General features: G+C 43.8%; 1 protein-coding gene across 1 annotated transcript in view; it reads left to right on the top strand.

Annotated features, from left to right (window-relative positions):
• Positions 1–250: 250 nt before the first annotated feature.
• RELL1 (RELT like 1) overlaps positions 251–23,516 on the top strand; it is a 31,586-nt gene continuing 8,320 nt past the window's right edge. The window contains exons 1-4 of the mRNA XM_025212595.1: positions 251–481; positions 4,424–4,495; positions 6,975–7,032; positions 12,311–12,550. Coding sequence (XP_025068380.1) covers positions 373–481; positions 4,424–4,495; positions 6,975–7,032; positions 12,311–12,550 — 479 coding nt within the window. The 5' untranslated portion in view covers positions 251–372. The remainder of the gene's footprint in view (positions 482–4,423; positions 4,496–6,974; positions 7,033–12,310; positions 12,551–23,516) is intronic.

Raw genomic sequence — 23,516 nt, 5'->3', positions numbered from 1 at the left:
CATGAACTGCCCTGGGGCCTTGAGTAACTTCACCTTTTTGTTCTACTTTCTTCACTTGTAAGTGGAGAAACCCTACTTTTACAGGGGTGTGAGTTCTAATTCATTAATGGACATAGTCCATAGCTAACTTAAATTAGTGGAAAGACATTCATAGATTTCACTTCATACAATCCCAGTCCACCAAATACTTCACAGGTTGGAGGTGCTTTTACAAGCATCCTAGTAACTATGTGTTTGTTTATTTACATAGATCAAAGATTTCCATCTCCTTTGGCAAGCCATGGTTTGGAAAGTACTACAACTAAACCTCCCAGTGATGTTACTCACCACCCAGAATATGTTGCTTTTGCAATAGTTCCTGTTTTTTTCATCATGGGCCTCTTGGGGGTTCTCATCTGCCATGTGCTTAAGAAAAAAGGGTACCGTTGTACAACAGAGGCTGAACAGGAGATTGAAGAAGAAAAACTTGGAGAAAATATAGGTAAATAATCTGTTTACTAAAACTCTTTTCTCTCATTATTATAGTGTGCTTACTAATCTGGAATGACTGATAGCTGATTTTCCTTTTTTCTATACTACACAATACATATTGAAATGTTTGTAATAATGCTGACTTCATAGACCATGAGATAATTACTTGTGACTGCTACCTTTCTGAACTTGAGAGCTTTTCATTTATCTGTAAATCAAGCAAGATACTTAGCAACAATGGATGGGAAAGTAGGCAACTCTGGAAGTATACAGAGGATTAACACAGATGGGTAAGGATAAGCAAAGGCAAAACATTACAACTGACAAGAGATATTGAAAACAAATGTTAGATGCATTAGAAAGATCAAGGGATCTGTAGGTTTGCTATGCAGTGGAAAAAATGAACTATTACTAACTATTCAAAGGGGATGGATGTCAGGGGGCTGAAGTAGTCCATCCAGCCTGGCCTACTTGCCTAACTGGCCAGAAGCTAACTAGCAGCCCAGCCCTGGCTGATGAACCAGCTGGCCACTGTTAGGATACCCTGACTGGCTGTTGGGGAGAGCAGCCTTCTTATTTAATTCTCTGTGTGGTAGTAGACTGCAGGCTAGCCAACAGTTTGCCTGAAAGTTTGTTGTGATGAGTCTTCCTTGATCCTGTGCTCTGTTTGCTGCCTTCTGACCCTGCTTGGCTCTGACTCTTTGTAAGTTCCTTTTGATTTTGGTAACTTGGTTTCTGACTCCAAAACTCTGATTTGGCCTTGGACTTGGATTCTGCCCCTGGACTTCCACCTTGGGATTTTTAATTTTCTCTGACTGTAGAACCCTGATTCAAACTGAAACTTGGCCCCCAATATGCCAATATACTTATGCCAGACCTTGAAGTCCTTTTCCTCTGCAGCTGCCCTTCTAACCCCCTCATAGACCTAAGGCACATTGTTGACATCTTCATGCTATGGACACATGGGAAGGAATCTCTAGAGAAATTCTACCAGGAATTTAACAACTTCCACTCTTCTATCAAACTGATTCTAGAGTACTCCACCCAGGAAATTCATTTCCTAGGCACCACGGTAAAAGCTTGCAGTGGCCATATCACTGCCACATAAAATCAGAACTCTCTGACCGCCACAGCTACCTTCACTCCACCAGTTTTTCATTCTGAGTTCACTAGATGCATCATTTCTACAGCAGAGTTCTCCATTGCAACCATATCTGCTTTGTTCCCACCAATTGGGATGCAGACCTTAAGAATCTGGATCAGGGATTCCTATAATTAAAATGCAGTCCCAAAACTGTAGCCACTCAAGCCAGCAAAGGCAGACTTGGACCATACTCTCACCTGCTACAATACCAGCCTCCAAGACAACAGAATCGCTCTGGTTGTCACTTGCAGCTCTAAGCTTGCACAGCTTGGACATATCATTAATGACCTAACTTCTTTTGGAAAAGCACAACCATCTCAAGGTAGCCATGGGGGACAAACCTGTCCTGGCTTACTGACAGACCCCCAACCTCAAATGGTATTTCTTGAGCAACAGGCTAACCCACTCTTACTGAGGCACCAGACCTTCCACTGGACCCAGATGCAAGCAGTGCCCCCTTATACAGGCCACATCATCACTGGACCAAATAACAAAGTTTATAACATCTGAGGTTCATTCACTGCACCTCTACCTATGTAATATCTGCCATTAGCTACTTAGAATGCCTCTCTGCTGTCTATGTTGAGACAGGGCAATTGAAAAGTGAAAGAATGAAAGGATATCAATCTGACAAAATCCAAAAACATTAAGAAACCCTCCTGGACAATCTGTCTATGACCTTAGAATAGCTGTTCCTACACAGCAAAGCTTTAAAAGCTGACTTGAATGCAAAATTGTGGAACAACATTGGAACAAGAAGTCATCCACAGACTGGATTGTGTTATGTATGGTATAAACAGGGACTATGTATTCTTATCCCATTACCTGAATTATCTTTTGTGACCCTTTGTTCCTATGGATTTTATTACATGCTGGCCTCTTCCAGCAATGCCTCCCCTTCCTGTCTTTTATATTCTGATCTCTCTATTTGATAGCCTGCTTTCTCTCATAGCATCTGATGAATCAAACTCTCACTCATGAAAGCTTATGCATCTCTGATTTGATGAGTTTATAAGTTTATTTCTACCTTGCCTTCTGGTAGAAGATTGATATACTGACAGGAGGTATATTGGGATCCCACTGTGATCTGTTCTGGCTCCACTGCTGTTCACATGGATGGATATAGTATCAGAGTTAAGTGTTTTAAGTTAAATCAGTTTATTGAACTTTTGTCTTAGATTCCCTCCAGGTTCAAGTTAACTCACAGTCCCCCAGCATCTGATGATGCTTTGCACCTCCTTCCCTGCAAACCCCTTTCCCCCATTCACAGGGTGGGCAGACTAGGCTTGGCTCAAGCTGTCTGCTCCAACTGAGCAGAGAGGTGTGCTCTAGTGCCCTCTGGCTTCTGGCCTGGACCACTATAGGCATGTGGCTGCATTTCCAGAATCAAAAGTGAATATTTACTTATTGGTTCAATCTACACAACTTAGACTAACCTGCAAAGACTGAATCGATTCCGTCTCGAGTTTTTTGGCTGTCTGTGCTTAGCCAAAGAGGCTGGAATTACCAGCCATATTAGGAAATAGGACTAGGTGTACTTAGTCTGGAGAAAAAGAGACTGGGGAGCACATTAATATCAGTTTTCAGATACAGGTTGCTCTAAAGAAGAGAGAGAAAGAGGGCTGGCCATGAAGCAGTGGCCAGAACAGCACATTTAATATAAAAATCATGTACTGCATATTCGTGAGTCGAAGAATTTATATTTGTACTAGCCAATTGTCTGTCAAGAATGACGGGGGTGGGAGGAGAGGGAACTGGGATGGAGTGCTGCCACCTAGTGCCCCATTATGCCGCTGTTCTGCCTCTTGCAGGGAGTGGGGTAGGGGAGCCGAGGCCAGCAATGCCACCCTCTGTCTGGTCTTCAGCACGGCTTCAGAATCATGGCAGTGCTTCCCCACGCTTGGAGTATTCTGATTGGCTGTTTCTGTCAGCCAATCAGAGTGCGAATAAAGCATTACGGACAGAGTTAGGCTTTTATAATTATTAGAATTAGGGGGAGGCAGATCTGAAATCCTTTAGTACTTCTGTTCCGTTCTACCTTGCAGTCCCAAGCTTTTCCATGCTTTCTCAGTTTTTTCAACTGTATCACAAGTACACTTGAATATTAGTGATATTAAGTACCTTAAAGCCCTGTATCCTGCTGTGATGCTTTCAGTTGAGAATCTTGGTTTTCATTTTAATAAATCTTAGTGTTCTGAAAAATCCTGAAAATATGATTTCTAAACCTTCAACCACAAGAGGACAAATACTACAAAGTTTAATTTTATTTAAATGGTTTTGAAGTTAGTCTTACTATTTTCCAAAGCTTGGGGTTGGAAATGCTGCTCTGTTATCCTCTAGTTCTAGTGAAAGGTGCTGAACTGACAGTTTGGACACGGAAATCTGGTAAGCGAACTGTATTTGCTAAGCAGGCTTCTTGACAACTCCATCAATTTGCCTCAAAACTATTCTGGTAGCTAGTACATAGTAACTTAATTTCCATATCTACTCTTTCGTTTTTCTGCAAAGACTTCAGTTCATATAACATTGAGATGAAAAGGAAGGTGTTTCAAAGTTTATTAAATATTGAGCTTTTTAAAGGGTTCAGCTAAAATTCTTAAAATATGGAGATTACAGGCTCAGTTTTGAAGCTTTAGTTTTACACCTGAATAGGGACAACAAGATTTGTCAAAATAAAATAAAAATGACTCTTTATTTGCTCTTCTTGTAGAGTTCTTTTTTATTGAAATATTTTAGTGTTTTTCGTATCTTCATGAAAATGTTTTTAGGCTGATATAATATTGACTGAGTTCTTATTTTCTCTCTTAGAAATGAATGAAACTGTACATGAAAATAGTGACACCGTTGGACAAATTGTTAACTATATTATGAGAAATGAAGGTACAGATTAAAATCAGTGTGTAGTGTTGTCTTAAAGTTATGATTCTGTGGTACCATGCATGTTTTTCAGGTGTTTCAATGTTATTTTGTTGGCACTCATAGTTCATATTCTGTAATTTCTATCATAACTTCTTGTTTGTGCCTACTTCACTTTCTCAAATTGCTTTTTAAAGCCAAACTTCTTGCATTTCATCTCAAATTAATTTGTCCTTTTTCCTTCTGGGAAGTTTGTTCCTATAGGAACCATGACTTTTGTGTTCCTTGACATTTTATTCCTTCTTCACTCTAGTCTCTTTGCACAAGTTGCTTATTTGCTTGTGGTATATTTAAATGAGATGAGAATTTGCTTGCTTATTTAATGTTAGCGTTGAAATACACCCCAAAAGTTTGATTTTTCCCTTTACACTGAGATGAATGGCTTGGAATGGTGGGGTAGATTTCTTCAGCCAAACCTGAGCAATAGTAGAAAGCTTTTTGCAAAGTTTGGAAAGTAGGATAGCAAATGCTTCTGTTTGCTTAATGAGGGTGGTATCTTCACAAAGAAGGGCAGGGGAGAAATAGGATATTTCCCAATAGAAGATTGGGAGGGAAGAGAAACATTTCTGAGCAGCTAAATAGGCATCTGACATTACTTCAAAGCCTGTCTGGCCAAACAGAGGGCTAGTTGAATGGTAATTCAAGTTGTTTTCTTTAGTCCCGTTTTTTTAATTCAAATGACTTAGAAGCAAAACATTTGCTATTGACTTAATCTGTAGTAAGGTTAAATACTTGGATTTTGGATGGTTTAGAAATGACAGTTAGAAGTAGTTAGAAGGGGAAAAACCCAATGTTAAAGGTGCAGTAAGAGTTGATTGGAAAATGTTAACGGGATAATGAAATGTAGACCTGCATGCATTTTATATATTTGCTGGCTTGTTGCTTGACATGCAGTTAAGTAGGAGTAGGAGAACAGCAGGGACATGGAATTAGGACTGTGGTACTAACTTGCTCCATTGATTAAATCTCCCCTGCAAATCAACTTGCAGCTGAAATTCCATGGGTTTCAAGACAGTTGTGTTTCTCCTTATTCAGGGAGTAGCTCTACTGTATTGAACAATCCCTTAGTAGTTTGACAGTTTTCCCAGTGGAAATTCTAATACATGCTAGATGCATACCTTGTTGGGGTTATTTGACCCCAGCAGTCTTTCCTGCCCAGAGCAGGGGGGCTGGACCTGATATCTTACGAGGTCCCTTTCTGCTCTAAACTTCTGTGGACCTGTAACACTGCCCTTAATGTCTAGACACCAGCACACACCAGATTCAGCATGTACTATAGCTGCACAGCTCTCAAAATATGTCAAAAACAATGCAGAGGCAAGGTGTCTTTTGGGGATGCCCTGAGAGCTGTATCAAGTGTCTCCAGCTTATTTGGCCTTGTGGGCCACATCTGGACTGTGGGGTTTCTTGTGAGTTGGGTGACCAACCTCCAGTGGCAGGATGATGACTCGTCGGTGCAGCTACTGGAGCCACTGATTTCATACAGCTCCACAACTCAGGAGTTGAATGCAGCCGCCTCATGTCTCCCATTTTTCTTTTGCCGCAGAGTTGAGTCTTGAGCAGTGACTAAAGATCCCAAATTTGGTGGCAGAGAAGGGGCTGGCAGAGTGAACAGAGCCATGCCAAGGCACACTGATTAGCTTCCACGGGCTGTGAGTTGACCCCTTGGATTGTTGGTTAAAAAGCCCTGACCTACATGGATGAAACCAGATTTTTCTTTACAATACTGAAAGCAGTTTTACCTACTTTCAGTATAGTTATAAACACCCTGAAAAGAAAATTTAGTAATTGCTTAGAATTGTTGTGCAGAGTTGGGAGCTAGCTGCCTCAGTCTGTTGATTTGAACAGGGATCAGCCTTCCATTCCTAGATTTTAATTCATTTGTAGTTGTACACTGTTAAAAAGAAAAATTGCGTATTTTACCCCCACAGTTTTATTTTGTTACAGTATGATACCTCTGCAATCCAACTGGTGGATTAAAATTAATTAGCATGAGTTTATGGCCTGGGAGTGCTTAGTAGATAGCAGTTAGTAGTGGTAGTTGTGTCCGTTGCTTAATGTAAGCTTTCAAATAACCAAAACCAGAAAAGTTGCTTTGTCAGAATTTTGAGTCCCACAAGAAATGAAAACTTTACACTTTCAAAGATAAGTGTCTGAGTCTTGAAATAAAACTATATTTCATAAGAATTTCTTTGCATACCTTACTTTTTGCTTTTTTAGTCTGTAACGGAAAGCTTTTCTTTCTAGATGGAGCTAAATTTGGAGTTATTCAGTGCAGCAGTTTTCTGCTAGTGAGCTTGTAGTAAATGCATCTGTGTTAAGCATTAGACTGTATCAAAACTAAAATATTTAGTATGTTTCCTTTTTATTCATTCAATAATATGATAGATTAAAGCCAGGGCAACACATTTTGTCTGATATTTTCTGTTTGTGCTATTTGCAGCAAATGTGGATGTGTTAAAAGCCATGGTAGCAGACAACAGTGTGTTTGACCCTGAGAGGTAAGGTCACTTTTTTTTCCAACTGTATCTCCTCAGTATCTAAAGTATATCCTCTTGTTAACTAAAACTGAAAGTGAAGCGATGGCCCTCCTTTTATGATAGCCCTGAGTGTGTTTTCTCTATGTTTAACTTTAGTAAAGTTCAAAGGCATCCATTGAGAAACCTTGGCCTCTGGCAGGTATGCAGTTAAAGGTGTAATGGGATCTCATCTGTGAACCTAACAGTCATGCCTCCTGCCATGCTACATGTGTCTGGTAGGAGATGATCCCATACTCCTTTGCACCACCAATTAACAATCTAGGTGTCTGACTCAGAATATCAGTCTGCTGATGGGTGCTCCCAGCTTTAGGAGTTCACCACAACCCTTCAGGATCTCCATTTGCTCCTGAAGCTGAGTGCACCAGTTAGCTGATCAGTGCTCCCAGCCTCAGGAGCACTTTGGAGCTTTGGTCACACATTGAATTTAAGATGGAGTGGGAACCAGCCACAAAACTATTATACAAAATATATGTAATAACTTTGTAGCTCATTCCCTGCTTTATTGCAGCATTAATTACCTGAATGTATGGCCACATTATTACTTAAAAGGTGATTTACTTGTTAATAGCATCTTAAGTGTAATGTGTATCAGGGACCTAGGACATGTCTGCACTGCAAACATACCATGCCAGGCAAGCAGTGGCATGCTTAAACATGTCAAGCTTTGCATGCACTACCTTCCAGTTGGATGTAGTGATGGTTCATTTGTATAGTGCTATAGGTGGGCTAATTAGGACTGCCGAGACTGTTAATCCACTGCTGAATGAGAAATAGGTATCCCACCAGCAGAACTGTGCAAATGTGTCTCTGTTGTGTAAGGAGATAGCATATGTGGAGCAGTGTGGTATGTTTCAGTGTGTCATAGCCTCTTAGGTTTGTGATGTATGCCAGCCTTTAGTCAAAGTGACATTATTTTAAATATGTAGTAACTCCTTACATTGCATAAATTCTTGTTTGAATTCTCTTGAAGATGATTTTAACTAATTGGTAAATTTTTCTGTAAAACTAAAAATGAAAATAAGGCATCTGTTTCTGTCATTAGAAAAAGTAATCAGCCAAAGTAGCTGTAATTGTAAGCTGGGCTTTGATTGTTTTCTCTTCTACTTTTAAATTGAGTTCGACTTGCTGAGTCAATGATTAAAAATATAAGATAGAAAATATTCTTTCTTCTCTGATTCACTAGGCTTTACCATATGCCCTAGGATGTACTTTTCTCTTAACTTATTACTCTGTGTGTACACATGGGTGTATGCATTGAAGTGTGTAATAGAAATGTATTCGTCTGGGAACTGAAAGTTACAGTAGTGCTTAACAGGCTGTTGATGTGTGTTATTACTTAAAGGTCAGGTACCTTAAGGTTCTTAAAAAAGAACTAACGAAGTACTTACCAGCTAGGGGTGTAAACCAGCTTGAGGCTGATCTCAGCAATGAGAGAGAGAGGAAAAGGCAGGAGCTTTGTATAGGTTTCAGTTGTACAAAAACATGCCTTTCATCTCCGTTGTCCTCTGGATCAGGACGGATCGGAATCTCTCAATGAAATGCTGCCCCGGGAAGACAGGAAGTGGCCATTATGGGCAGGCCATTTCCCAGCCATTAGTGCTAAGTAGCATTTTCTTCCTGGCGAGGATCCCAGGGCACTTTGGACCAGATGTGCCAGCTGTACCAGCTGCTGCTGGGCTGGGATCAGGTATGCAAGGACTGGGTCTACAAGGCACTGAAGAAGCATAATGGGCCTCTCATTCTGGAGCTGGAGGGATATTAATGGAGTCCTGACCCCTGCATCCTGACACCTCATTTGATGAGTGACAGAAACGCTTTATTTGACCCCAACAATCTTTCCTGCCTGGAGCAGGGGGGCTGGACCCAATGATCTCACGAGGTCCCTTCCACCCTAAACTTCTGTGTGAATCTGTAACTTCAGAAAAATACGTATATCTTCCCCTCCCTCCCCTCCTCCCCAATTCATGTGCTAACAAGATTATGTACTAATGTTTTTTCTTAACACGTGTTTTTGTGCCATAACTATATCTGTTTAGAAAATGATATAGGTAACATGCCTAGCTAAGTGCAGCACATTTTATGTATTTTATAAAAATACCTGGACTTACATAAGCAGCTTTCATCTTTATTGATACTAACATAAGTACATTTGTATCAGTACAGCTACACCGATGCTGAGAGAGAGGATGGAGATAATGCCACTTGAACCAGTTTTTTATCTAAGCAGATGTAATTCCTGAAATGTTAAAACACCCTGTAGATCAGTCCTCTGTTTTCTGTGTTCAAACTTCCCCTTTCTCCATTTATTTCCCATTTTATTTGAAAAGGTTTTGGTTTGTTGGAGGATTTTTGAGGGGAATAACTTTTACTACCATATAAGATGCATCCTTTTCCAAAAATGGGGTGATTTCAAAATAATACCATCTTGTGCAGCACGGATATTTATTTAACTTAAAATTATTTGGCCGTTCAATTTTAATTTCTTTATCTTTTTCCTAGGAACTTCAGCATGATTTCAGCCAGCTATTTCAATTGTTGTGACTCATAAAAAGATCATATTGTTCTTTTCAGTTATATGGATATGGAATAGGCCATATATAGAATCTGCACCCCAACACAGGATAGTTTTTTTTTTTTTACTGCAAAAGTTGTAGCTCATTTTGGAATTTAAAATGAAAGACTAAGCAATTAAAAGTTCCTGAAAAAAGTGCTAATTGAGGATCAGCTACAGAGTTGTCGATATAACTTAACTGCAATTCCCTGTCAGTTTTCTTCTTTCTGTTATGAAATTAACTGCATGTCCTAGTTAAAATCGCACAGTTAAATTGTTAGACTATACATCATGCATGGCTCTGAAGGGGAAGATGGAATGTAAGCATGCTTAGAGTTGTGTGACGTAAATTATTTTGTTCCGTAAGTTTTGGCATAAGAAAATGAAGGTGATCCTGTGTGAACTGGCAAAATTTCTATTTTCATTAGCTGGTGTGCATCCCTCAATACAAGTTAATGCTAGAACAAATGATTGATTTTTTTCACAGTGATATAAGATAATTTCTTTTGTAGAAATTATCTTTTGGTCAAAAACATGGACACAAAAACAAGCCCAAAGCATGACAATCCCCATGCAGATCAAAGGGGGCAAGAGTGCTCAAAAGCATCCATGAACACCTCAAAGCCAAAAAGGAGGCGTATGCCCAATGGAAAGGAGGGGCCATCACCAAGGAGGATTATACCTCCTTGGCTCAAGATTGTAGGGGGCTGTTAGGAAGGCTAATGCAGAGATGGCACTGGGACTAGCAACCTGGATCAAAGATAACAAGAAGTCCTTTTTTAAATACATAGGGGGTAAAAAGAAGGTGCCAAATAATGTGGGGCCTCTGCAGGATTCTTTGCTTCCATTTTTCTGAGCAGGGACAGGGACATTCCCCCCACTGGGATTCCGGATGGACTCAGGGGAGGCGCAGCCAGGCCCAGGGTCAGTGAGGACCTAGTCAGGGAACTTCTGGAGGCACTAGATGTGTTCAGATCAGCAGGTCCTGATGACCTCTACCCCAGAGTGCTTAGGGAACTGGTAGAGGTCATTGCAGGACCCCTGGCACAGCTTTACAAGCACTCGTGGTGCTCTGGTGAGGTCCCTGACGACTGGAAAAGGGCCAATGTGGTCCCCATTTTCAGAAGAGTAGGGAAGGAGGACCCAGGAAACTACAGGCCCATTAGTCTTACCTCAGTCCTGGGGAAGCTCTTCGAGAAAATTATCCAGGAACACATCGGCGAGGGGCCAGCAGGGGAACTTATGTTAAGGGGCAATCAACATGGGTTCGTTAGAGGCAGGTCCTGTCAGACCAACCTAGTGGCCTTCTATGACCAGGTCACAAAAGTCTTGGACGCAGGTGTCGCGGTGGATGTAGTCTTCCAGGACTTTAGGAAGGCCTTCGACACTGTCTCTCACCCCATCCTCATTAAAAAATTAGGCGTCTGTGGTGTCGACACCTACACAGTCAGATGGGTTGCAAATTGGCTGGAGGGCCGCACCCAGAGAGTGGTGGTGGATGGGTCATTTTCGACCTGGAGAGATATGGGCAGTGGGGTTCCCCAGGGCTTGGTCCTTGGGCCCACACTGTTCAATATCTTCGTTGGTGATTTGGACGAGGGGGTGAAAAGCACCTTGTTCAAGTTCGCAGATGACACTAAAAAGTGGGGAGAAGTGAGCACGCTAGAAGAGAGGGACAGGCTACAACTAGATCTCGACAGGTTACAGAGGTGGGCGAATGAGAATAGGATAGGTTTCAATATGGACAAGTGCAGGATGTTGCACCTGGGGAGGAAGAACCAGCATCACACCTACAGGCTGGGGAACTCCCTTCTCGTCAGCACAGAGGCAGAGAAGGATCTTGGAATCATTATTGATTCCAAGATGAACATGGGCCTCCAATGTGGGGACGCAGTCAGGAAGGCCAACTGCACCTTGTCATGCATCCATTGATGTATCACGAGCAGGCCCAAGGAGGTGATCCTCCCCCTCTATGCAACATTGGTCAGGCTGCAGTTGGAGTACTGCATCCAGTTCTGGGTGCCGCACTTCAGGAGGGATGTGGCCAGCCTGGAGAGGGTTCAGAGGAGGGCCATTTGCATGATTAGGAGGCAGCAGGCAGGCCCTATGAGGAGAGGCTATGGGACCTGAATCTGTGTAGCCTCCACAAAAGAAGGCTGAGAGGGGATCTGGTGGCCGCCTATAAACTTGCCAAGGGGGACCAGCAGACAATGGGAGAGTCCCTGTTCCCCCGAGCACTACAGGGCGTAACAAGGAACAACGGTCATAAATTGACTGAGAGTAGATTCAGGCTAGATATCAGAAGGCACTACTTCACTGTCAGGGCGGCTAGGAGCTGGAACCAACTTCCAAGGGGAGTGGTGCTTGCCCCTCCCCTGGGGGTCTTCAAAAGGAGGCTAGACAGCCACCTAGCTGGGGTCATTTGACCCCAGCATCCTTTCTTGCCCATGGCAGGGGGTCAGAATAGATGATCTGCTTAGGTCCCTTCTGACCCTACCAACTATGAAACTATGAAGGACCTACATTTATCAATAGCTAGACATAAGCTTAGATTATGTTATAGAACAGTTTTAGATTATTACTTAGATAAAACTCCATTTCTAAAAACAAAAAAAATACATTTCAATTAAAATGAATTCTCAAATAATTTTCTTTTTTTCTTCCTCTCTCCTTTTTTTGTTTAAATAGCCCTTTAACTCCTACCACTCCCGGGAGTCCTATAAGTCCAGGCTCTCCTTTATCTCCAGGTGTCATCCTACATAAACATACTTGTCGTGGCCATCACTTCCACACTGTTGGAGGAGTAGCAGAGAAGGATGTTTGTACTCGCTGTAGTCAAAAAAGATGGCACCTTATAAAACCAGTCAACAAATCCAAAGAGCAAAGAAAAAGCCGGCAAGGAGAAGTTACAGTACTTTCTGTGGGAAGGTAAGGCTCTATTCTGTTAGATATTTTTTTAACAGGTTATCCAACTGGTCCCCTTGTATCCTGCTACAGACCTAATTCTCTAGTGATTTTTTTGCCCTAACCAGGAATGAAGAAAACTAGTTGTTCTGCTATGGTTATCCTACAGTGTTGTTGTTTAGGCTGGGAGCATAGTCTCATAGGTGTATAACAGACATTAGTATGATGTCTTAAATATTTAAGATTTTTTAAAATAGAAACTATCTTAATTTCAGTGTTCATCTATTGGTTAAAACTTTACATGTTACTCCTTGGCACTATTCCATTTGTATTCTGTTTGTATACCTCCACCTTTGTAAAAGTTCTTAAAGAGAAAGCTGTAATGTCAGTGGTGCAGGAAGCTAAAAGTATTCATGGTACATACATAGTACAAAATAGTAAAGAGAAATGCAATCTGTATATACTGTTTAAGAATTCTCATTGTTGAGATTAGAGGGTAGAGAGAAGATTTTTGGCTTATCCTTATTTTCACATAAAACTTTGAATTGAAACATTAAATTAATTCTACTCTGAAAACAGATTCATTCATGGGCTTCGGTAAATATATTCACAACATTTGGAGGTAAGGAAGAAATTAAAATAATTGGTTAGTCCATTTTTTGTAATCTTAAAAGTTGAGTTAAAAACCCTAAATGACAACATTTGATATGGTATAATTAGTGATTTTCATGGATAGGTGCATCAGAGACTGGTTGGTAGTGTGGATTTAGAAAGAAATTATAAGTCAAAGATGGTGTCCATGGTACAGCCTGAATTAAAGGCAGGAAGGTGGTAATGTCCACAGGCATCAATATTCAATAGCAGGAAGGCATGGCAGGAAAAATTAAGAACAGTGTTGATCTTGAGCTGATGGCCAGTCTTCTCCATGGAATTGATTGAGAAACAGGCAGAGATATCAGTTTGAACAGTAGGATGCTCATCTGGGGTAGAGTCTCTGTGAGTCATTGGCATAGAAAAAGTAGCTGAGTTTGTGTTTGCAAATGAGGTTACCCTGAGATAAGGTGTAGAGGGAGAAGGAAGGTACCCTCAAAGCTAAAATCATGTAAAATTGTCCCAGAAAGTTGAGTAGGTGACTAGATAAGGAGAATCCTCCAAAGGGGACATTGAAGGAGATGTTGGAGATGAGCTTGGATAGGATGGAGTCACAGGAAACAAAGTAAGGAAAAGATATCAAGAAGAGCATGAATGACATTATCAAAGGGAGCGAATGTCAAGGAGGAAGAGGGTGGGGTACAGGTTCAGAGCTTTGGGTTGGAAGAGATGAAAAAGGAATGTCAAAGAAAAGGGAATGTCTTTTTTTTCCCAGAAAGCAACAAAGCAGCAGCAGGTTGGTACATGAACAACTGGTGCCTCCTGAGATGGGGGTGGGACACAATTTGTGGGCGGCAGCGGTGGTGGTGGGGTGATGAGCCGCGACTGCCGGCAGTGGCGGAGGGAGTGGGGGGGACACATGCTTCCTCGTGAGTTGCCTATGGGTTGTAACAAGGGAGAGAAAGGAGGCAGTAAAAGAACATGTCTACAAAAGTGGTTTTAGGATTACCGTAACTCTTTGAATATACATGTTAAGCATGCAAACCATATAGTCAGAAATTATTCTGATCTGCACTCTTCTGTTTGCTGCCCTTTCCAAGGCCGTCAAATCATAAAGTTCAAAAGTCTGTTTCCTTATGAATGATGAAAATGATGCATTTTCTCTGCAACACTAGGTTTTTAGATAATAGTTAATTGACTACATCTTGATTAAACAGCAGTTTTATTTTTAACAAGTATTTTACCTTGTATTTTGTTGTATCAATTTACCCTATAGCTGAGTGTGTATTTATTGTTGAGAGTTGTTGGTTGTAGCTGTGTTGGTCTAAGGACATAAGCAGGCAATGTTTTTTTGGGTAGATGTGTGATATCTTTTATTAGATCAACTAAATAGCTGGGGAAATTGTTCTTTGCAAGCTCTCAGGCACAACTGCCCTTCTTCAGGCATAGGGAGGGTTTGTTGGTGTTTGTGTGCTCTCCTGGGTAGAACAGAAGCCAAAATGCAAAATGCAGGTCTGTGAAAATGCAAATGAGTGGCAGTGAGGTTTAAAGGGAATGGGAGACAGTAGGTAAGAAGGTAGTTGGGGAGTGAGGAGGAAGAGAGAGAAGGTGATAGAACCTAGCTGGTAAAATGCAGACAAGTTATCTGGGGTTACTGGATGGCAGGCAGGTTATAATGTGCCATAAATCCAATGTCTGTATTTAGTCCATGATTTTTTGTATCCAGTAGAGTTAGAAGTGAAGTTCGTAGACTCGTCTACAAAAGGTGCTTTGTAAATTCCCCTTGAGGATTAGAACTGAGAGACTAGAGATAGAGAGTGGTTGTCTTGTGAGAAGTTTGTACCCACAGGTAATTAGGTATTTTTGTCATTGATAGATGTTCAGTATGCATTCATTCTGGTACACAGTTGTTGTTTGGTTTCTCTTACATATTTTCCATCAGGGCATTTAGTTCAGTGGATGAGATATATTACATTTCTGGAGGTGCCAGTGTAAGATCCAGGAATGGTGATGGTTCTGTTATGGGGTGTAGTTATTGTGGCAGTGGTGGAGATGTGTTGGCAGGTTTTACATTTTTTGTCCTGGCATGGTCTGGATCTATTTGCTGTGCTTTGGACCATAGGAAGTTTGCTTCTGGTGATGAAGTTGGCAAGTTGCAGTGCTTGTTTAAAGGCTAGGATGGGTGGTTCTGGAAAGATCTGTTTAAGAGTTGGCTCTTCTAGTATGGGCTGTAGGGGTTGCAGTTTTTTGAGTGTTGACTACAAAGGACCAACTCTCAGGATAATAATAAATTCTAATTTGTTGTACGGGATGTGAAGTTACCAATAAAATCATAAATGCAAACTTTGAGTTATGAGGGGTACTGGTCACCATAGTGTGCACACACACACACGCATTCAAACCCATGTAGTATAGTGTATAGTAGCTGCTGTAGTGATTGTGAGAGCACTCGTGTCAGTATATATACCTGTCCCAGGCCCTGGAGTCTGCTGTTGTTGGTCAGCTTCCTTCAAGGCGATGTCTTCTTCAGAAGAGGGTCGCCTGCTTGTACTTCTGTCTCGGAAGGTCAGGTGCTGGATTAGAGGGCTCCACTAAGAGTGACACTTCATAGATTTCATAGACATTAGGGCCGGAAGGGACCTTGGAAGATCATCGAGTCCAGCCCCCTGCCCAAAGGGCAGGAAGTCAGCTGGGGTCATAGGATCCCAGCAAGATAAGCATCCAGTTTCGTCTTGAAGGTGTTCAATGAAGGTGCTTGAACCACCTCCGGTGGCAGGCTGTTCCAGACCTTGGGGGCTCGGACAGTAAAGAAATTCTTCCTTATGTTCAGCCTGAAACGATCTTGTAGTAGTTTGTGACCATTCAACCTCATCATCCCTTGGGGTGCTCTGGTGAACAAACGTTCCCCCAGATGCTGGTGGTCACCCCTGATAAACTTGTAGGTGGCCATCAGATCACCCCTGAGCCTGCGCTTTTCCAGGCTAAAGAGCCCCATGGCTCTCAGCCTGTCATCGTAGGGTCTGCTTCCCTGACCTCTGATCATGCACGTGGCTCTTCTCTGGACTCTCTCAAGCTTCTCCACATCCTTTTTGAATTGTGGAGCCCAAAACTGGATGCAGTACTCCAGCTGCGGCCTCACTAAGGCTGAGTACAAGGGGAGAATGACGTCCTGGGATTTGCTTGAGAAGCATCTATGGATGCAAGCCAGTGTTTTGGTTGCTTTACTAGCCGCAGCATCACATTGCAGGCTCATGTTCATCTTGTGGTCAATGATGACCCCCAAGTCTCTTTCTTGCATAGTGCTAGCCAACATAGCACTGCCGAGCCTATAAGGATGCTGCGGGTTTTTTTTCCCAAGGTGGAGAACCTTGCATTTATCGGCGTTGAGGGATAAAAAGGCACTTCACTGCCTTTTATCCCTTTCTGGCAGACTTGTGTGATCCCCCTGTATCATCTCGGCTGTCCAATCTGGAGGTCGCTGTCCCACGTGGGTCTTGTGTATAGGGTGGCTTTTTGCTATATGAGGATTTTCCATATAAGTTGTAGGGAAGTATGGTATGCCATAACTAATAGTGTTCGATTTGTGGGGATTTTTTTTTTGTACTGTAGCAGTTTTTCACGTGGTATTGTTTAGAGTTTGCTTACTGTAATACTTTTGAACATCAGACAGCATCTCCACATAGTGATGTTACATTAACTTAGCATCATTTCAAGTCAGTTGTCAAAATTAAAAAAGGGTTTTTTTTAAATGTTCATGTTAAAAATTTTGGTAAACTTTTCTTTTGAAAAGCTGTAGGCCACCAATATATTATGGGAATCTGGACTTGAAATTTAACAGGATTTTAGGCTTTTGTCAGGGCTTGATCTGCAAAATTTGCTCATGTTTAGTCAAGCCAGCAAGAAAAAAATTTCAGGTCACAGTGAGAATTGGAAGACTTTGTGCTCTAAATTCTGCCTTTGCACACCCACATCCAAGGTAAGGTGGAAGAGGAATTTGTGTCATTTGAATCAAAGGAATATAAGAAATGAACCTTTGTGGAGCCCAGGGAATAGACTTAGGTTAGAGCTAGAAGACAGTAGGGAGAGGAGGATATTGACTAGACAAGGAAGGAGATGGGGAACCAGTGGGGTGGGAAAATTTGATATGTGGGGTAGGAAAATCCAACATCTGACAAGTGTTGGGATAGAATGATGACTAGCTGAATACAAGGGTGGTGGCACATTTTCCTGAGGGTAAGTGGAGAGAGGATGAGGAGAGGTGGTGAAAAATTGGATCTGGCTGGGTAAAAAGATGGGCCGGATTGAGAAGCCTGAGAAGTGGAGCCTGGTACTGCCTAGATGAGAAACCAGAGATGGGGCACTGGACTAGAACAACGGTAGGTCGGAGCAGAAGGGCTTCATTATTGGGGGAGCAGACAGAAGTGTCTCTGACCAGCACAGTACATTCCCCTAGAACGCCTGTAAAGACACCCAAGATTTGTATGTCACTGTGCTGTAGCCATCCACGGAGAGCATTACAACCTGCTAGTAGGGTTGTAAATGCCGATTTAAAAAAAAAAAAAAAAAAAAAAAAAAAATCCATTTAACCTGTTGTAATTACAATGGTTAAACTGTTAATCGGTATGACAGCCCCTGATGTAGCCCACGTGTGGCTGCTGCGGCCCAGCCTGTGGGGTGCCCCTGCCTGGCCCGGCACCAGTGGGTACTTCCAGTCCCCTGAGGTGCAGTGGGGACTCAGCGACCCCCTCCCCCAACCTGGTCCTGACTCTCCAGCTTTACACCTCACAACAAGCCAAGTGGATGGGCAGGTCCTCTCTGGGCCGGCGCTTCGGCCAAGGTGTGGTTAGGGCACCTGTGGGACTAAGCCACAGGTCCGGGAGAGCCTCCTTGCACCCCGTTACTTCTACCTTACCCCTCCTAGGCCCTGCATCTGATGTGGGTATTGCCAGCAGCTGCAGCAATGGACAGTGCGCATCGCAGACAGCAGGGCAGGGGGAGAGGGTACTAGTACCTAATAGTTAGGCTATTAGTCCCCTCTCTCCCTGGTGCAGCCACTTGCAGCCTCCCCTCTGCCTGCCACGAGTAGCCTGGGCTATGTGGTGGGCAGCAGGCGCCTGCCTGGAGCCTGGGATGCCATTGGCAGGTGATGGGAAAGCTGCAAGCAGCTGCAGAAGGGGCCCCAGAGACTAACTATAAGTACTAGTTCCCTTTTCCCCTCCCACTCCTCTTTGCTTCCCTGCTGCTGTCTGGTTCCTGCTGGGGCACCAGGCAGCTTCCCTTCCTCCCCCTTCCCTGCTGGACTGTGCCCTGCCCCATGCTTAATGGTAGTTGGTAAGCTATAACCAGTTGTCACTGGGCTTATTTGTTAAGTGGTTAATTGTTTAACTGTTCACATCCCTACCTGCTAGTAACCTGCTCTTCAGGCTGGATCCAGGCCATAGGTTGCTAATCCCTGTGCTAGGGTAGTTGGTTATCTGCCTTGTTCAAATGGCAGAGGTCTTTGTAGTGCATATAAATGCTTTGACCCTGTTAATGACACATTTTAGTATCAGTACGATACCATGTAATGAAACTTAGGTTTTGGTCTGTGTAGGTGTTGGTCTGTCTTTCTTCTTGTTTAAATTTTTCTTAAACCCTGGGAGATTTCACAGATGTACATAAACAAAATTATGTTAAAATATGAAGTTATCCAAGTCATGAGCTCAAAAGTTAGGAAATACGAGAGATTATATGTTGTGCAACCCTCAGTTGACATCTGTGCCTGACTGCGTTACTGTATAGTCTTCAATTACATCCTGTGCCATCACGGACACTGTCTTATTCATTAAATATGATGGGTCTTTCCTGAAAAAGAATAAAGGTAATACAGGGAAGGAGGAGAATGCCTGTAGGATTCCTTTTCTATCATTGCAATCATTTTGGTTTGTGAATGGGGCAGAGAATTGCAGGAAGAGAGAGCATGCTTTCCTGATTGAATGCTGCCTGTGGAAAGCCAGTATGCTTGACAGCACTCATGTGCTGGCATCTGATCACTGCACTTGGCATAAACTGATCAGACTTTAGAAGCAGGAGAGTGACAGAGCTTTTAAAGGCAGCTGCCAAGGTGTACAGGTATCAACATCTGCAGTGTCCGTGTCATCACTAGTGATGGGGACCTAGTTGGTTAGTTTCAATCCTAGAGATGAAGTGCAGTATAATGCAAACGGCTTTGAAACATCATGTCTGAGGTGTCTCATATTGAGCCTCCTGAAGCCTATACGAATTTCTCTGTGTTTCAGGGTTTTTTTCTCTCTCTGTAATGGAGGTACTAATATCCCCTTATTTTAGTGGAGTGTTATAAAAAATAAGTTCACTAAATATTTGGAAAGTGCGTAGATGCCTTAGTGATGAGTACCATAGAGAAGCTCACGAGAGAGAGAGAGAGAGAGTGTGTGTGTGTGTGTGTGTGTGCACACACACTCATGTGTATCAGTGGGAACCCTTCATCAGATTTTCCCCTGTGATGCTCAGCTTTGACTCTACTTTTTAAATCTTTATTATAAAAACATTAAAAGCAAAAGATAAAAGTAAAAAAAAAAAAAAAAAAAGTGTATAGCCCTCTCAGGGTCTGAGCATGAAAAACTTGTCAGTAACTACAGGTGGAACAATACATGGGTCCAATATCAGATTGGCACTGATATAAAGAAAATTGGCTGTATCAGAAATTGGCCTGATGTGGCCGATAATTCGGCTGATAAATGCAGCGGCAGTGCAGTACGTAGGCGGTGGGGAGCACAGCCCAACAGCTTGGAGAGCTGCAGGCAGCTGGTAAGTCTGTTGTGGTGGAAGGGGCATGGTGGGGGGCAGATCAAGGGGTTGGGGTAGGCACTGCCCAGCTGGGGTGGCAGGGCGCTCTGGCTTGTCTGGGGAGCTGTGGCTTGTCTGGGAAGTGGGGGGGTGGCTCCCGCCGCTGCGCGCGCCCTGTGAAAACACTGGGGGGGGGGGTGCCCCCCAGATCCGTGTACAGCAGGGCTGGCTGGCATTGCAGGCCTGGGCCAGGGCTGGGGCTGCACCAGGCTTTTCCTGGTAGGGGCCTGGCTGCACTTAGGTTGGGTGGCAGGCTGCGCTTGGGCTGGGTGGCAGCGGTGCTGGGAGTGGGGTTTGGTGGGGCTACGACAAATTTTGGGGTGGCTGCAGCCCCCGCCCCAGCACCGCTGCCCGCCCCGAGCCACTCCCCTTGCTCCCTCAGTGGGGGCCTTGCCCCCCCCACCACTTCCCTTCCTTCCCCCCTCCCCTTCCACCACAACATCCTTACCAGCTGCACACAGTTCTCCATGCTGTATGAGAAATTGGATCAGTATTGGCTGAGATGCCTCCTTAAAAATCAGGTATCGGTATTGGCCCCAAAAATCTCTGTTGGTGCACCCCTATCAGCAACAAAAATACCACATCATCAGAGACTGAATCCTCCTCCCCTACAATGCCTTTCATGGGGTTACACATTTAAAACCAGCCGTCCATCATCTACCTTGCGGAGTACCTCCTCAGTGGCCCGACACAACCCAAACTGGTACACGGTTGTACTCTGAAGTGTCCATATTCCGATGTGATGTGTATCTGAACAAAGAAGCAGAAGAGTTGGAGAGTATTGTAGGAGGTGGTCCCTGTGAGCTGGTTCCTGTGGCTTTTCTGAGTTGCCATATTGGCCTGACCCAGCAGAAAATTGGCCATTCAGATCATGTTTTTCTCAGCCACTCCGTACAGGATAGAGTAGGTAGATGCCATCTTGAAGAAGTCCAAATCCAGCATGCCAAAGAGAGGATGCGAAGGGTAGCAGAGAGTAGTCACAGCTGGGGAGAGTCCAGGAAGGCATGGAAGAGAAAGGGCAGACCAGTGGTGGACAAAGGTGCCTGTTGCTAGGGTCTCGTACAGCAGCTGCCACTGGATGTTGTCAGTTCTTTTGGTGATAGGTAACTTGTACGGGGTGTGCCAGGCTGGGTGGGCTTCTGCTGGTGTTTCTTACACAAGGCACCACGTCCAAGTCATGTCAGGGTGGATGTCGAGGACACAGACATGATGCACTTTGACTGTTCATGTGTACATGTTTGTGTGTACACGATCCTTTCCAAATAGGATCTCAAAGCAGGTCCCACCACTGTTCTCATTGGGCATGGGGAGGGGCAATAGGGTACTAGGCCCCTCACTCTCATCTCTTCCCCTGGCCACAGAACCAGGCATCAGTTAGGGGGAGGTGGGGGGAGGGTAGATTTATCTAGTGAGCTGCCATCTGGGAGTGCACCCACAGGAAGGGTAGCTTTCACTTTAGCCAAGAGGCATGAAGTAAAGTGGATGGAGTGCAGGCTCAGCTGGTCATCCAGGTCTTTTGCCAAGAGCCCTGTAGACCACATTGTCGAAGAAGTGAACAAGCTTGATGGTGTGCAGCTGGACGAAGGAAGTGATAAGTGAGCCTTCAGGAGGTGAGGCTCTGTTTTCCCTGCTGCAAGACCAAATTGTAGACCAGGGACTGCAGCAGCAGCTGTGGAAATCACAGCCACCTGCTCTGGGGTCTTAGTTGGAAGGAGGCCCAGTAGGCCCAGAGGTAGAAGGGTGGAAAGACATCTCAGCCAAGGCAATCAGGATTCAAAAGGAAACATTTTCAATTGAGTTTAAGATCTCCCACCTAATGCAGGAACTCAAAGGCCAGCCATCATTGGGGGAAGTGTTCACAGCAAAAAGCAGGCACTTGAAGGCTTGTAGGAGAAAGACCGCTACCTTGCTTGTCAGGGCAGTCAGGCCCTGACCCTTCTCAGTAGGCAGCTAGAGGACAGTCTACTGGAGTCAGTGGTACCCATTCCAAAACAAGTCCACAAGGAACTTCTCAAGCCTCTTAGTCACTGGAAGGTCCAGGATGTTTTCAACCTCCTCCCTGAGGCTTTCACAGTTCTTGGCTAGATTGACTGACACGTCTAGGAAAATGCCCAGGGCTTTGAAACCATTGCAGCACCAGGACAAACATCCAGGCAGATCTGGGGGCTGAGTGTTGGCTTAGATGCCCGGGAGAAACGTGTTGCTTTTAGTCCAGCTGATATGGGCTGAGGCAACACACTTGTGTGCCCAACTGGTGTTCGATCAGGGGCTGAACACCACTCTCAGTGCTCACAAAAACAGACACAATAATTGGCACATCATTGGCATATACTGTCACCTTAACTGGGGGGTGCCAGCAGCCATGGAAGCAGGCAGTGGGAGGGCCAGGCCTGTCAGGCATTGCTACAGTATGTGGCATAGTGGCTCAATGGTCAGGGAATAGAGCATTCTGGAAAGGGGGCAGCAACGCTAAATGCTCCTGTGTGCTGTAAACAGGGCACATGGTGCTCCATACACCTTCAGGAGTTTAGAGATGTCTCAGTACAGGAGTCAGATGGTTGAGGTGAAGGGGAGCCCAAAGCTGAAGGCTTATAGAGGCTGGAATAAGAAGTTGTGGTTAACCTGATCAAAGACTTTCTCTTGATCAGGGAAGACTAGGCCAGTGCTCAGGCTGTGGGGTTCTGCAGCTGTCTTCAGGTCATGTATCAGAAACAGGTTGTCCTGGACGGCTCTGCCACATTTGTTTGTGACCTGTGATGATGATCATTACCATTTTGAGCTAATTGGCTAGGGTTCTGTAATCAGCACACAGCTGCTATACCAGTCACCAGCTCTTAATGTCACCAAGACCCCCTTTGTTTGACAGCAGTATGAGGGCTGCTTACTAGCAGCTAACTGGTAGAATCCCATCTTTGAGGCTGTTCTGAAAAATGTGAAGGAGGTCTGGGCCAAGAAGGGGCCAGAATGTCTTGTAGAATTTGATGGATAATCCATCAAGGCCTGGCACCTTCCCTATGGTGACACCCTCAACAGCAGTAATCAGCTCTACTAAATATAGCTCTCGTCTGAGCTCCTCAGCTTCAGAGATGAAGAGCTCGTGGAGGCCCTTGTGCAGGTGTTGAATGGCATCTGGGCAGGCTTGGCTTGGCTGCAAACAGCTCCATGTAGAATCAAACATCATGCTGTCAGATCTTGGTAGGATCCATGAGCACTTGGTCTGGGGCACTTGGGATATTAAGGTAGTCTATGATCTTCTGTTCTGCACACCTTTTTCTCTGAGTTGAAAAAGAACTGGGTCAGCTTCTATAAGTTCTTGGAAGCAGGCCTGAATTCTTCTGCCCTGGGGTGCACCCTTTGCCAATTCTCTCAAGTGTTTTTCTGGAGCTTGAGGTTCTTGTACATCCCACGGCCATTACTGGTACCCTTAGGGCAGCCTCAGGCTCCATAATGTTTTTCTCATGCTCTTGCACACTGCAGTGGTGGTCTTGGGTCATCTGTTGTTTATATTTTTGCCAGAAAAACTTGATTTGTTCTTTTCCTATTTTCTATCACT

The sequence above is a fragment of the Alligator sinensis genome, unplaced genomic scaffold (genome assembly GCF_000455745.1).
Source record: "Alligator sinensis unplaced genomic scaffold, ASM45574v1 scaffold412_1, whole genome shotgun sequence".
In the NCBI taxonomy this organism is placed as follows: Eukaryota; Metazoa; Chordata; order Crocodylia; family Alligatoridae; genus Alligator; species Alligator sinensis.
This window is presented reverse-complemented; position numbering and strand designations above follow the sequence as displayed.